Source organism: Caloenas nicobarica, chromosome 12 (assembly GCF_036013445.1).
Source record: "Caloenas nicobarica isolate bCalNic1 chromosome 12, bCalNic1.hap1, whole genome shotgun sequence".
NCBI lineage: Eukaryota > Metazoa > Chordata > Aves > Columbiformes > Columbidae > Caloenas > Caloenas nicobarica.
Genome location: NC_088256.1, coordinates 13,782,307 through 13,795,873, shown reverse-complemented (window position 1 = coordinate 13,795,873; position 13,567 = coordinate 13,782,307). Strand labels below are relative to the sequence as shown.

General features: G+C 56.6%; 2 protein-coding genes across 2 annotated transcripts; both read right to left on the bottom strand.

The window, feature by feature from the left end:
• Positions 1–4,838: 4,838 nt before the first annotated feature.
• On the bottom strand, positions 4,839–8,040 carry LOC135993683 (transcription initiation factor TFIID subunit 4-like). The gene is made up of 9 exons (XM_065643689.1): positions 7,416–8,040; positions 7,226–7,339; positions 6,771–6,896; positions 6,590–6,676; positions 6,244–6,417; positions 5,804–5,904; positions 5,466–5,538; positions 5,177–5,248; positions 4,839–5,013 (listed from the first exon to the last, which is right to left on the bottom strand). Exons 1-9 carry the CDS (start codon positions 8,038–8,040, stop codon positions 4,958–4,960), a joined length of 1,428 nt encoding a protein of 475 aa, XP_065499761.1. The 3' UTR covers positions 4,839–4,957.
• Positions 8,041–9,515: 1,475 nt separating this feature from the next.
• SNX12 (sorting nexin 12) lies at positions 9,516–12,918 on the bottom strand. The gene is made up of 4 exons (XM_065643224.1): positions 12,723–12,918; positions 10,858–10,953; positions 10,529–10,653; positions 9,516–10,058 (listed from the first exon to the last, which is right to left on the bottom strand). The coding sequence occupies exons 1-4, from the start codon at positions 12,885–12,887 to the stop codon at positions 9,956–9,958; spliced, it is 489 nt and encodes a 162-aa protein (XP_065499296.1). The 5' UTR covers positions 12,888–12,918; the 3' UTR covers positions 9,516–9,955.
• Between the last annotated feature and the right edge of the window lie 649 nt (positions 12,919–13,567).

Sequence of the window (13,567 nt, the reverse complement as noted above, 5' to 3'; positions counted from 1 at the left end):
CACTCAAACAGGCAGAGATGCTGGGAGGTGAATCAGCCCCTCCCTGGCGTCACGGGCAAGACTCTGCTTCAGCGCCACTGCCGAGGATGCAGAGGCAACAGGCTTCCAGCGTTGGCAGTGGAGCAGGCAGGAGCACCGGGCAGGGCTCTACAGGCCCCATGCTGGGTGCCTGCCCACCCCGCCTTCCCCCGGGGGTGGGCACACGAGGGCCAGGGAGACAAAAAATCTCCGCTCAGCAAAATGACCTCAAGGTGAGGGAAACCACGCAGCATTCTGTGAGTGCAACTGCCAGGCAGTGATGCAGGCTCTCCTCCCGCTCTCAGCCCTGGAAGATGAATGAACCGTGGCTCACCATGCCTCCTCCCATGCCTCCTCCCCTCTTTGGCTGTGCACTCCCCATCAAGGAAGTGAGCCCAAGATCAAGATCTAGAAATCCCCTGCAGCGTGGCTGTTAGTGCGTGGATGCTTCCTGCTCCTTCTTGGGCTGCCTGCAGCAGGCAGGGACCTGCCGAGCCAAAACCCCGCTGCCTGCAGCACTGCAGGCATCAGCATTGCTGAGGGTGCTCTTGGGTAGGACTGGCAGCATCGTGGGCACATCAGGGCTCCATGGGGGGGCACCCCAGCCCAGCCAAGCAGATGCTGAGTACCTAGAGTCGTGAGGCGGGGAATGACGCCAAGACTCGCCTATTCCCAGAAACTGTCTTGCGACAGCAGATGTTGGGAGGAAATTTCGGGCAGGGAGCAGCACCGGGGCACCGAACATGCTCCAGCTCCCAGACCTCACATGCAGCTCCACATCCAATGTGCCAGTGCCCCATCCTCACCCCCCAGTCTACAGCTCTCCCCTCCGCCCTGTTCAGGGCCCTGATCCAGCAGCACAGGCCAAGGGCTGGGAGCAGGCAGAGGCATGGAGCGAGCCAAGCACACGTCCCGACAGGAGCAGCAGGAAGGCAAACAGTGGCAGCGTGTGAACAGCCAGCACCAAGGAGGGTAGGAAGTGGCTCCAGCCCAGAGAGGGGGCCAAAAGCCCTGCAGAAGCAGATCAAATTCAGCCTTTGGAACCCCATCACCTTCCATGACTGGAGCATAGAATCACAGAATATCTCAAGTTGGAAGGGACCCATAAGGATCATCAAGTCCAACTCCCTGCTCCTCGCAGGACTACCTAAAACTAAACTATATGACTAAGTGAATCGTCCAGATGCTCCTTGAACTGTGACAAGCTTGGTGCTGTGACCACTTCCCTGGGGAGCCTGTTCCAGTAACTAATTGCCCTTTCAGTGAAGAACTTTTTCCTACTGTCCAGTCTGAACTTCCCCTGACACAGCTTCATGCAATTGCCTCGTGTCCTATCTCTGGTCACCAGAGAGAGGAGATCAGCAGTTCCCCCTCCACTGCCCCCTGTGAGAAAGTCGTGGACTGTGATGAGGTCGCCCTTCAGCCTTCTCCAAGCTGAACAAGCCAAGTGACCTCCTAAGTGTTGCCTTCGAGACATTTCTCCGTCTTGGTCGCCCTCTTCTGGACATGCTCTAGTAGTCTCATGTCCTTCTAGTAATGAGGTGCCCAAAACTGCGCCCAGTACTCCAGGAGAGGCCTCGCCAGTGCAGAGCAGAGCGGGACAGTCACCTCCCTCACCCAGCTGCCGATGCTGTGCTTGATGCACCCAGGACATAGTTGACCCTTTTGGTGCCAGGCCACCCTGTTGATTCATATTCAATTTTCCATCAACCCAAACCCCCAGATTTCTCTCCAGTCTCTTGTCCCTCAGTTTGTGTGTATAACCAGGATTATTCTGTCCCAGGTAGAGAATCTAGTTCTTGCTTTTGATAAATGTCATACAGCTGGTGATTGCCCAGCTCTCTGGTCTATCCAGACCTCTCTGTAAAGCCTTTCTACTCTCAAGAGGGTCCACAGCTCCTCCTAGTTTAGAATTGTCAGCAAACTCACATAATTGTTGCAGACAAGTGATTCAGAGTCCTGCTTGCCACAGAACAACGTTTAGATCACTCAAAGAAAAGTGCAGCTTAACAGAGTTCAATGGCAATGTTCAGTCTATAACTTACTGCATGGAGAAAATATGCCATGCAGAATCAGGTGACAGTTGTTTTCGAGTGATTTCTTTGGGGACAGGAGATGCACAAGGGTAGAGGGAGGCCCTCCTGTTGAGGCACCAGGTTCAGAACAGACCCCCTTGCTTTCTAAACTCCTTCTCAGAGAGGAGCCCAGGTATTGCAGGATCCAAACTTAGCCTCAGACTTCATCAACGGTTTAAGTCTAAGAGACATATAGAGTAAGGGAAAACATATAAGGGATTATAAGTATTTATGGCCAAATGTATATTTATATGCACAATTGGATGTGCACATCCAATTCTTTATATTGCTTTGCTAGGATTTCAAAGTCATTATTCTGCATCTCAGCCTGTTCCCCTCCCCTCCATGGGCCTGGTGTCAGGTTGCTCCAAAGTCTGGATCCCAGGCCTCTCAAAGCAAACTCTCCGGCACTGGAGTTCATAGAAATAAATTATTTAATGAAGTAGTATAGCAGGAGGGTTGGCTTGAGCTGGGTGCCTTTTTCAGAGGTTCCCCACACACATAGAAGTCCCTGGATTTTTATATCCTTACAGACTATCCATCTGTCCCTCACACCATGATTCAGTTCAACAGCAGTATTTGAGGCTGGGGTCTTCTTGCTTCTCACTTTTTCACTTTTCTCACTTGCTTCTTTCTTTTTTACTGATCTCAGATGGGCCTTTGTTTTGCTTAGCTGTAGATATTGTTTATAGTTCATAGCCTTGAAGGTGGTGTTTTGTCTGAATGAATCCTTTTCTTCCAAGCAAAGTGCAAAACAGGCCCTGTCTCACAGATATTCAGTGTAGGAGCTTCTGTTTACATGAAGTAGATGGAAGTTTGGTAAATATGAGAACTTCACAGCAAACAGTTTAAGATTTCAGCAAATTCAGCTTACTAAGTAACATGAAGCAGACAGTATATGAAAAGTCACACAACCTTATAATTCTAGGTGATTCATTCTATTTAGTACCCATTTACCTAAGCTAAATAACTGATATGAAACTTAAATTGGGCTCATTCAGTGATCTGTGAGTAGTAAAAACCATCGCCATGCAGCCAGCTTGTTCGGCAGAGAGAGCTCAAAGTGGGCTCACCCAGGCTGCAGTATCTATAGAATAAAGTGTTTGGTTCATAGTCAAATTGCATACAGTGGGGAAAGTATGCACGAGACTCCTTGCCCCCACAACTTATTGGTGTTCAGTGCACTGTTCTGCTTCCTTGTGGGTTTCCTAGAAGGAGTTCTTGGCCAGGCTGCAGCTCACGCCTTTACCTCCTTTGGAGTCTGTACCAAACTGCTGCTGGTTGGGCTGGGGTGGGGGGGCGTGCCAAGTGCATCTGCCACAGTATACCCAGGATTATCCTGTCCCAAGCAGACAATTCGTCTCCTGCTCTTGTTAAATTCCATACAGTTGGTGATTGCCCAGTTCTCTACCTCTCTACCTTTGAGGGAGTCCACACCTCTCCTAGTTGAGTATCATCAGCAAACTTACATAACGTACATTAGATTCCCGCATCCCAATCATTTATTAAAACCTTTAAGAGCACTGGCCCTAAAATTGGGCCCTGAGAACCCCACTGGTGACTGGCCACCAGCCTGTTGTAACCCCATTTACTATAAACCTTTGGGCCCGACCCATCAGCCAATTGTTTACCCAGGATATTATGGACTTGTCTAGCAGGGTGCTGGACAGTTTATCCAGAAGGATACTGTGAGAGGCGGTATCAAAAGCTTTGCTAAAATCCAAACCCACCACATCTACTGGCTTCCCACGGTCAACTAGACAGATGATCTTGTCAAAAAAGGAAATTAGGTTGGTTAAGTTGGACTTTCTCCTCGTGAATCTGTGCTGGCTATGACCAGTGACTGTACTCTCTCTCAAGTGCTTTTCAATAACTCCCAGAATAACCTTCTCCATAATTTTACCAGGCACTGAAGTGAGACTGACAGGCCTGTAATCACCCTTCTTGAAAACTGCAGATGGTGCCGGCACCGCAGCTGCTCGCCTCAGCGACTGAGTGCCCAGCAGGGGTGGGAGACGGCGGAACAAGTGTCCCCACACAGCCACTCCTGCGCACGGGCAACGGCAGCCACCGCAGGGAGGGGTGCAGGCTGCCTGCGGCACACCGTGGTGGCCAGAAACACCACCAAGAGCACAGGGGAGCGGGAGGAGGTCATCCTTCCTGGCCCAGCCTCGCGGGCTGCCAGCACCAGTGGGACTCTCCAGGTCCTCACCCAGACACGAGGCAGCGTGACAAGGTGTCTGCGTCAGCCTGCTGGAGAGAAGGCAGCAGGACAGAGCCTCCTGTGCTGACAGGCAGGAACAGTGAGAAACTGGGTCCCAAGTGCTGCTTCCCCACCACCTGGGCACTGACACAAGCCGCCAGCTAATAAAATGGTAAGTAGCAGCTAACGGCTGCAGAAGCCAAATGTGCCATCTGCCAGCACTTGCTCTTCTCACATCCAGTGTGAAGGTAGTTTAAGGCAGAAACCTGCCCATACAGCTGCCTGCCACCACCACACATCCAAGCATCCTGCCTGGAAGCACCAGGTTTGTCCAGAAAGGCTTCCCCAGAGCCATGCTGTGCCTCCCTCCCTCAAGCACCCACCTCCTCCACACAGCAGACCTCAAATTTCCAGCTGAGCAGAACCAGCCACAGCTGGACACAGCCCTGCCCTTTCTGCCCAGCCCTTTGAAGAACAGCAGGCAGCACCAGGCACTGGCCTGACCCCAGCAGACAGCAAGCACCACTGCGAAAAGACACCTTTATTTTAAACAGAAGGAATTAAAAAATCATGAATTCAAGAGCTCCACAAACATAACTGGCCCAGCATCTCAGGCAGCCAGACAAGTGGCTGCTGTGAGTCTGTCCCCATTTGCCAGCTGTCAGTCTCTTCCCGAGTCACCACTCTCCTCCACTGCTGCACCTTCTGGACAGATTCCTAGGGAGCAATGGCAGCATCAAAGCGTTGCTGCTCCTGGCACTCAGCACCTTCCCTGCAGGGAAGGCCACGAGCTGTGTCCCTTCCACCCGGCAGCCCTCAGTTACACTGCCAAGGGATCACGGAGCATTCCTGCAGCCCACCCAGGAGTGAGGGAACATACCTGCTGCTCTGAGCTGAGCCTGCAAGGAGGAGATCGTCTGGCGATATGCTTCGCACTGAGCGGTCTTGTCAGCTGCAGGCAGGAGGCAAGTAGGTGTCTGCTCAGCCCGTCCCAAACACCTCATCCCCAGACCCTCTGGGGCGGAGGCTGGGATCCTGCTCTGTCCCCAGACAAGACACCAGCCCCATCCCCATGGAGCTGCAGGCACTGGGCTCCAGGTACAAGCACAGGGGGTGTCATCTGAATTGCAGGTGTCCCACAGCCTCCTAAAACAACCAGCCCCACGTACCAAGCTCGCCCTTCACTCGCTCCAGCTCATTCCTTACACACTTCAGCTCTTGGGACAGCTGACCACCTGTAGACTGGCAAGGGCAGAGTGTAAGTGTGATGCAGCGGGTGGTCACCCCCAACAAGTAAGCCTGTGGTTCCCTAAGCACTGGAAAGGTGGTAAAGCCCTGCAGCAAATGCAAGAGGTCTTGTGTAAAACCCAGAGAAAGGCTGAAACAGTTCAGCTGCCAGCCCAGAAATTGGCAGCCTCAAGCCTCATCACCTCCCGCCTCTGGCACAGCTGGCCCAAGCTACCATCTGAATAGTGCCCTGTGGTGCCAGGACACAGTTGGCTCTTACTTGCTCAGCAGCGACTGCATCCCCACACCCTGGAGTCAGGCCAGGAACCAACTCACTGAAAAAAGATGGCCCCACAGACTCCCACGTCTGGTCAACCCTACCTGTGAAGACAAGCATTGCCACTAGAAATATAACTGTCATCCCCAGCCCCTCTTCAAACAGGCCAGCAGGGCAGAGACAGCCTCCTCATCCTCTGCAGGGCTCAGGCCCTAGGCAGCTGCCCATGTTTCCCCACACTCCCGCTGATACAAGGTAAGAATCCACCAGAGCCCAATGGAGAAACATATACTCTGCTCACTGTGGTACACTCACAGGACACTTGGTTTTCAGCATGCCTTTGGCAGTCAGGAGCCAGGAAAGCTCCAGAGGGGCTCCTCTCTACAGGGGAGCAAGCTCCAGCTCCCCACCCCTGCCTGGGACCATACCTCCATACTGCTCACCAGCTTCCAGGAGAGTCCCTGCTGCAACCAGCTGTTCTTTGCTCTCATTGTTTTCTGTCAGCTCTTGGGTCCTATTGGATATCAGCTCTCGAGTCGTATTGCATATCAGCTCTCGGCTTGTATTGCGTATCAGCTCTTGGGTTGTATTGCATATCAGCTCTTGCATAGTCGATCCTGAAGTGGGGTCCAGCAATTGAAAGTCAAGAGTATCAGCCCCTCCTCAGAGAGTGCCCTGACAGCAACATATGCTGGCCAGGGCCACTCCCTGTACCATGGATGAGCTAGAGCACCAGATTTGTTCAGGCTCTTTGCTGAGTGCCTGTCAAGAAAAAGGGACTTTGCCTACCATTACTGGTCTGCATTTCACTTTCCTTCCTCTGAGCCCGAGCACACGCTGCCCCCTCCTGTCCTTTTCCCGGGATCAGTCTTGACCCTGCAGCAGAGACATCAACATTCTCTCCAGAGCAGCAGCTCCCTCCTTCCATAACACTGGAGCCTCAGGGACTTCTGTCCAGATTCACCCTTACCGGAGCAAAAGCGCTTGGGGGAAGGCACTTTTCCCAGCGACGGCAGTCGGGAGCGAGAAGCCACAGCAGGAATCCTTGCAGAGAACCTCTGGGAGGGCTGTCTGCAACCCACAACCTTGCCAGCAGCTATAGTGGACAAATATGAGGCAGAGGCTGCCACCCCAAAGCAGCTACACCTGGGACAGCCCAGGGCTCAGCCAGGCTACCTGTCCCAGGCCCACAGGCACCAGCCCCACTGCGACCCCACAAGACCATGGGGTGAGGGCTGCAAGCCAACAGGTCACTGGCAGGAGGCCAGACAGTGCTTAGAGCATCAGCGCTTTTCTTGAGCTCCTACCTGCCTGCTCCCTGTCCCATTCTGCAGCCCAGGCCTCCCCCTTCTCCCTCCTCGCTGTAGCATCAATCCCCCCAAGCTTTCCTGCTTTACATGAGGCAACTGGCAGGTGCAGAATTACTTTTCATCTCTGTGTCCCGGGGGGCGGGTTTGGAAGCCGCGGAAGGTTGTGCCAGCTGTGAAGCCCCGCTGGGATGCTGTAGACTGGACTTGGCAGCCAGCATCAGCTTGGTACCTGGGGAAGAGGGAGGGTTTTGCAGCCCCGGGGAAGCAGTCGCTGCACTGGGGCTCCCTTCAGCGACCCAACTCACCTTGGGACTGGGGGATCCTTGTTCCCGAAGCACTGGGCCCCTTGCCGACCTTGGGGAGCTGCAGACCCAAATTAGCCCGTGCCCGGGACACGGTCAGCCGGCCACCACCGCGACCCGGGGACCGGGCAGGGGTGCGGGGCCGGCCCGCGGGGCCCGGCCCGCCGCAGGGGGGCTGTGCGGTGCTGCGCCGGGCTGCTTTACAGGACGGGGCCCGCGGGAGGCGGGAGCGAGGCCGCACTGGCCCGGGGCAGCCGCCGGCAGCGGGCGGCAGGAGGGCCCGGGGGTCCCCGCGGGCCGGGGCCGGGCCCGGGGCGACGGCCTCACCCGCACCCGTGTTCGGGCGGGCAGCGGGCCTGGCGCTGTCCGCGGCCCGCTCATGGAGCGGCGGCGAGGCGTGCAGCGGCGTGGAGGTGACGAGCCCGGCGGGGTCGGGCCACAGGGAGCTGCCGTCCGCCGGTCCCGGGGAGGGCGCGGCCGCAGAGAGCAGGAGGCTGACGATGGTGCGGCACTCCTCCTCGAAGAAGCTCCGGTAGGGCAAGGACTGCGGGCTGCCGACGTGACGCAGCAGGTCGGGGCAGGCCGGCGAGCCGGGGCCCAGCGGCAGCGGCGACTCCGACCGCCACATCCCGCCGCGTCCAACCGCTGCCGCGTCCAACCGCTGCCGCCCCAGCGCTTCCAACGGCTGCTGCCGCCCCGGCCCCGCCCACCGCTACCGGCTCAGCGCCGTCCTGCAGCGCCCCCTGTCGCCGTGGAGGCCGACCCGCACCACCCCCGCCCCGCGCAGCGCCCCCTGCCGCGGGAGATGCGCCCCCTCCCGGTGCTCCCCCCGCCCCGCAGCCCCCAGGACGAGGCAGAGAGTTGGCTTCACAGTGGTTTAATGCGAACGGAACCGGGACGTTACACTGGACAGGGTGGAGACAGCTGGGTGGATGGCAGCCCCGCGGCAGGACAGGCAGGAGGAAAGGGGCTGCCCCAAGCGGGGGGACGGGGGCTGAGCCGCGGCCACCTCCACCGGCACCAGCCTCCATGCTGCCCCGCAGCCCTTCCCGGGCTGAGCTGGCCCCGGGAGCAGTTCCCTCCCAGTTTCAGCAAATTCTCCTCCTCCCCAAGAGCCACCTATTGCCCAGCAGTGCCAGTTCCTCACCAGAAAACCCAGGCGACACGACAGGGACCTTGGGGAACATGCTTGGCAGGAACAGAAAGGCAGTCACTGCAGGCGTACGCTCCAAGAAAGGCTCAAATGTGCCGCCACAAAGTGACCAAGCGCTTATAAACCAGTCAGCCTTGACCTGAGGAGCCCCCCAGGCTGAGGCCAACCTCACTCATTGCAGCTGTGGCAGCTGGAGGAGCCTCCAAAGGACAGTTCTGCTGCAGCAAGTCACAGCCTCATGCTCCCCCTCAAGCTCTGAATGCTTCCCTGACCAGTCTCGTGTCCTCACTTCCACACAAGTAACTGCCTAGCTGACTGCAGAACAGGGGAGAACACACCAAAAGCCATTATTACTTCTCCTGCTTCGTAAGCAAACATCTAACCCAAGACTGACCAACCATTTTCTGCCAACCCTTACTGGAGAGGTGGCCTCAGCCCAGGCCCCACCGCTGGGCTCCTCCTGTGGCAGCCATCAGGGCCACACACGACAACAGCCCCCACCAGTCCTCTCCTGCTCCTCCTCAGCCAGACCCACCTCCTCCCCGCTGCAGCTGGAGCACAGGACAAGGTCACCACAGCTCACCTGAGCAGGGTGCCGCTGGAAACGCCACCACACCAGCCCGCAGCAGAGCAAGCTGTGGCGTTTTTTAAACCCTGGGCCAAGGCATTCCAGCACACACTGCTACAGCCCAGGCTATCCCAGCTTCCACACGCCAAACTGCCCACGCAGAGCATCATGAGAGCACACGTCATGGAAACCCCTCAAGCTGCCAGCAGCATGTTAGAAAGGAGGGGGATTAACAGGAATACACCAAACGGGTCTCTAATGCAGGAGGCTGAGAGCGGGGTCAGAGTAGGTCTCGGGTCTCAGCACTTCCAGACAGTGAAGAATGGGGGTTTCATGCAGGGTGAATGGGGTGGACAAAAGACCAACACACCCAGGCACCTACTCACTGTTTTGGATAAGCTTTACTAAAACTCTAATACCTGATGCGATCACTGACCAACATGACAACTGCTATTCTTCAAAGTCTCCTGCAGAGATGCTTGGGGCTGCACAGACAGGGGAGTGAAGGTCAGCTCATACCTTCCTGTACAGGGACAGAGGCAGCTCCTACACAATGCCACAAGCAAGTTCCTGCTCCACACCTATTCACATCTGCCTCTAGGTGCAGGACAACATGCTCACTTGCATAAATCTTCATACCTTTAGGCCAAGACCAGAGCCCAGTAGAACAAGCTGCTGCCAGTTACAAAAGAGGAAAATACTGAACAAACTGGGAGGTTCGAGAGAGGAAAAGCTGGTTCAGAGAAGACAGATTTAGTGTAAAAATAAATGTCATTTTTGCAGGAGGGAGGGTGGAATGGAGGAAGACAGTGCCAGGTGCTCCTACTGGCGCACTTTCCCTGGGACGTAATTCCTATCAATAGTCTCCTCTTGCAGGAACATATGTAAGCAGCGCTCATTCTGTGCCAGTGGGTGTCCAGCAATTCTGGAAGAAAATCAGATGTGGAGATTAGTATAGCCACCACTGAGACCCCCGCACCTCCGCTCTCTGTAGGGAGCAAGGAATGCAGACCTCCTCTCTAACAGGCAGCCGGCTCCAAGCACACGAGGCTCAGGCCAAGGCCACCAGATTGGTGTGCAATAGGGACAGCAAGAGGTGCTTGAGCACAGGGTGTTCCCTCCCACAACATGCCCTGCAGCAGGACACAAGCACCCTGAGCCAATGCTACCCTGACAGTTGGTTTCTGCAGCACAGCTGTTCTGCTAGTATTTGCTTCACTCTCAGATGAGAGCACTGAAAACAACCCACACCCAAGGCAGGATTTGCTTCAGAATCATTTCATCCTTTAGCACGGCACCTGTGTGCAGCAGATCAAGACTTCTTCCAAGCCAGCCCTCTTCTACTGGCAGTAGCCAGAAAGGCAGCACACAGTCAACCCAGGACATCAAGCTTACTTGTTAATAAACTGTTCTAGTCCCTGTCTCCGCTCCTCAATGAAGGACTCCTCAAAGATGCCTTCATCTCCTCGGAAGGGAAGCTGTCGTTTCAAAGCTTTTCCAGGCAGCGGTGGCACTACAATCTGAAAGCACAGAATCACTCTGTCAGCAGAACAGCCACCTGCAAGCAGGTGCCCTTTGCTGTTCGACACTCATCTCCAGCCCCATTACGTGGACAGAGATCAAACCCCAAGAGCTGCCCACCACTACAACCTTTCTTCTGGGCAGCTCAAGACCACAGCTCAAACTGTTCCCACATGTCCTGGTAGGTCCGAGCCAGGCCTCACCTTACTGTCTCGTTCCAGCTCATTTTTCAGCCATTCAAAGTCACTGTATCGTCTCCTCACACATGACTCCTTCAATTTGAAGATTGGGAGATTTGTCTGTAATGAAGAGAAGTAGTTCATTTGCAGGTTGCTTTGGAAGCCAGACAGTATTTCGAGATGTAATTAAAACCTGAAGCTGCATTTAGAAAATCAAGCCCCCTGAGAAGGAGGCATCACAAGAACACCCAGCCTCTTTATTCAGGACAGAGCACAAGCACTGAAGCCCTTCAGAATCAAGCAAGCACTTACCAGGCTACTCAGAGTCAGCCTTTCCCTCCCCCTCAGGTGACTATTTCAGGATCACACCCCCTCCCAGGGGCACATGCTGGAAACAGAGCTCACAATACAGAGAAGGCTGATTTCCCGCCCCCCCCCCCCCCGCCCCCGAGGTCACTCCATTTTGGAGTGATCTACAAGAGAGCTTGACAGCAGCCTGCAGAGCAAAAGAACCTCTGACCTGACACTGGTGTTTCCATGGAAGAACTAAGGGAAGAAATGTTGTTCCAGCAACTGTTCAAGGCCAGACCTCGTGCTACAATCTTCCCTCAGAAGAGATCGCCTACCCTACACAGGCAAGCAGCTTTTTCATATCTGGCTTGTGTCACTGGAGGAATGTGCAGTAATTCCCCACCCTTCTCCTCTGCCACTAGAGTCTAAAAACTGACAACTACAGTAACTTCACCTTTACCCTGTGAACACAGCCTGAAACATTCAAGCAACTAAGACAGCAAAACCTTCCGACAAGGAGCACCCAGATCTACACAGGTATTGCTGAAACATGTGTAACTATATTCTTATGAGGTCTGCAAAATAAAACCAGCTGCTTTCAAAGCACCTCTGCAAGAGCTAGTTTCGGTGGGACTACGAGGTTCTCATTGCCACCTGCCAGGCACCCTTTGGCAGGCTGATGGAAACCAAGCATCAGAACAGAAAAAAAGCTAACACCCAATTACTCTGAAAAGCAGTAGAGACTTAACAGTTAAATCATACTATGAACAGAAGTTGACATCAGCACTGTAACATACACTAAAGGTAGTTCGTTTCAGAGGAAGCTCAATTTTCCTTCCTTCAGCTATCAGATGCAGAGCTGTGAAGAGGTCCCCAGTTCAGCTCAGTTAAGGCCCAGTGAAGAGAACTCTAAGAAGTGCTCAGCCTGCTACGCACACTCCTGGATCACTGGCTCTTTGTAAATTGATCAAGCTGACCCAGAAGCAGTAGCCAGGCTGCACTGTGATCAGGTCCCAAGATACTGCTTGCCAGCATTCCTGCCCTGCTTGAGATAACCAGCTGCATGCAGTTGTGCCTTGCTCAGCAACCACCCAACGGTACCCAACTGCCAGGCCTGGAGCTGTAGAGAGAGAACAGGAGCCTGCTGAGGCAGTACCCTCCTTGTCCTTGTGCATATCAGTCCTCACTGGGTGCCGAAGGGCCCTGGCAAACCCACCAGCCATGAGTGCTCTGACCTTGAGCCCCGGCCCACCAGAGAGTCGCAGGCCAGCTGTCAGCCCCAGCCAGGCACTGTCCAGCTTGCAGGCCCGGGGCCCACCTCCTCAGCGCCCACCTCCTCAGCGCCCACCGCCGCACACAAGCCCCAGGAGCTCCCCCCGGGCTGCTCGGGGCCTCCCTGGCTGGGCTCCCTGTGAAGACACTGCCGCTTCCCATCCCGACAGGCCCACCCCGGCCACTCCCTGACGCTCCCAGCACCGCGCACCAAGCGCTGCCGCCCCTCGCGGCCATACCCCCGGTCACCGGGCAGCCCAGCCCCTCCTGGGCCCGCAGCGGGCCCTGAGGCCTGCGCCCCCCCGCCCGCCCCACGGGGGCCGCACCCGCATGCGGAGCTCGTAGCTGGTGTATCTGGCGCGGCCCATGCCCACGGTCTGTGGGTTGAAGATGTCGATCTCGAGGAAGTTGCTGGGCGGCCCGTACGCGTCCGTCAGGTCTTGCGGCTTCGCGTTCAGGCGCCGGGTGTCCGCCACGGCCGCCTCCGACATGGTGCTGGTGCCGCCGCCCCGCCCGGCCTGCCCCGCCCGCTGCCGCAGCCCGCCCGGCCCCGCCCGCGCAATACGCGGCGTCGCCCGCCCGCCGCATGCATAACACAGCGGGTATCCAGGGTTCGGGGCTCCTCAGCCACCGCCCCGCCCGCGCACGCCAGCGCCGCTGCCTGCATAAGCGGAGCGGGTATTCAGGGCGCGGGGCAAAGCATGGCGTCGCCCCGGAACCTGCGCACCGGGTTCGCTGTCGCCGCCGCCCCGCGTCTCCCGGGCTGTCGCAGCCGGGATCCCCGCGGGGCGGCGCAGAAGCCGAGTCCGAGTCGGCTGCGCTGGGTGCTTGGCCTGGAAACCAGCCGCGCCACCGAAAAACGAACGTAGAGACTGCGCCATGCAGCGTCCTGGGCGGGCTCAGCCCCCGCCGCTGTATGGTGCGGGGAGTGCCAGGGCCCCGAACTTGGCAGCTTGGTCCTGACAAACGGAGCGGGACGGGGCGCGGGCCCATCACGCCTTGCGCCGGGGCGTGCCCCGGAAGCGGGCTCCCGTACGGGACGGGGGAGCAGCACTCCCGTGCCCACACGCCCCAGAATGCCGCAGACAGGCTAGGGCGCGGGCGGAAGGAGCGGCTCCTCCCGCGGGGTTCTCGGCGCAGCCCTAGCGCCCGCCGGGGCGGTGAGAGGTAA

Bases quoted from the DNA above. Each gene is read 5' to 3' on its own strand.
- LOC135993683 (XM_065643689.1), bottom strand. From the start codon at position 8,040: ATGTGGCGGTCGGAGTCGCCGCTGCCGCTGGGCCCCGGCTCGCCGGCC. The intron at 6,677-6,770 runs GTAAGGGTGAAT...TCTCTGCTGCAG, and splicing joins CCCCAAGCGCTTTTGCTCCG to GGTCAAGACTGATCCCGGGA. The intron at 6,418-6,589 runs GTAGGCAAAGTC...ACCCCACTTCAG, and splicing joins TGAAATGCAGACCAGTAATG to GATCGACTATGCAAGAGCTG.
- SNX12 (XM_065643224.1), bottom strand. From the start codon at position 12,887: ATGTCGGAGGCGGCCGTGGCGGACACCCGGCGCCTGAACGCGAAGCCG. The intron at 10,954-12,722 runs GTGCGGCCCCCG...TCTTCATTACAG, and splicing joins GCTACGAGCTCCGCATGCGG to ACAAATCTCCCAATCTTCAA. The intron at 10,059-10,528 runs GTAAGCTTGATG...ATTTTCTTCCAG, and splicing joins CTAGAACAGTTTATTAACAA to AATTGCTGGACACCCACTGG.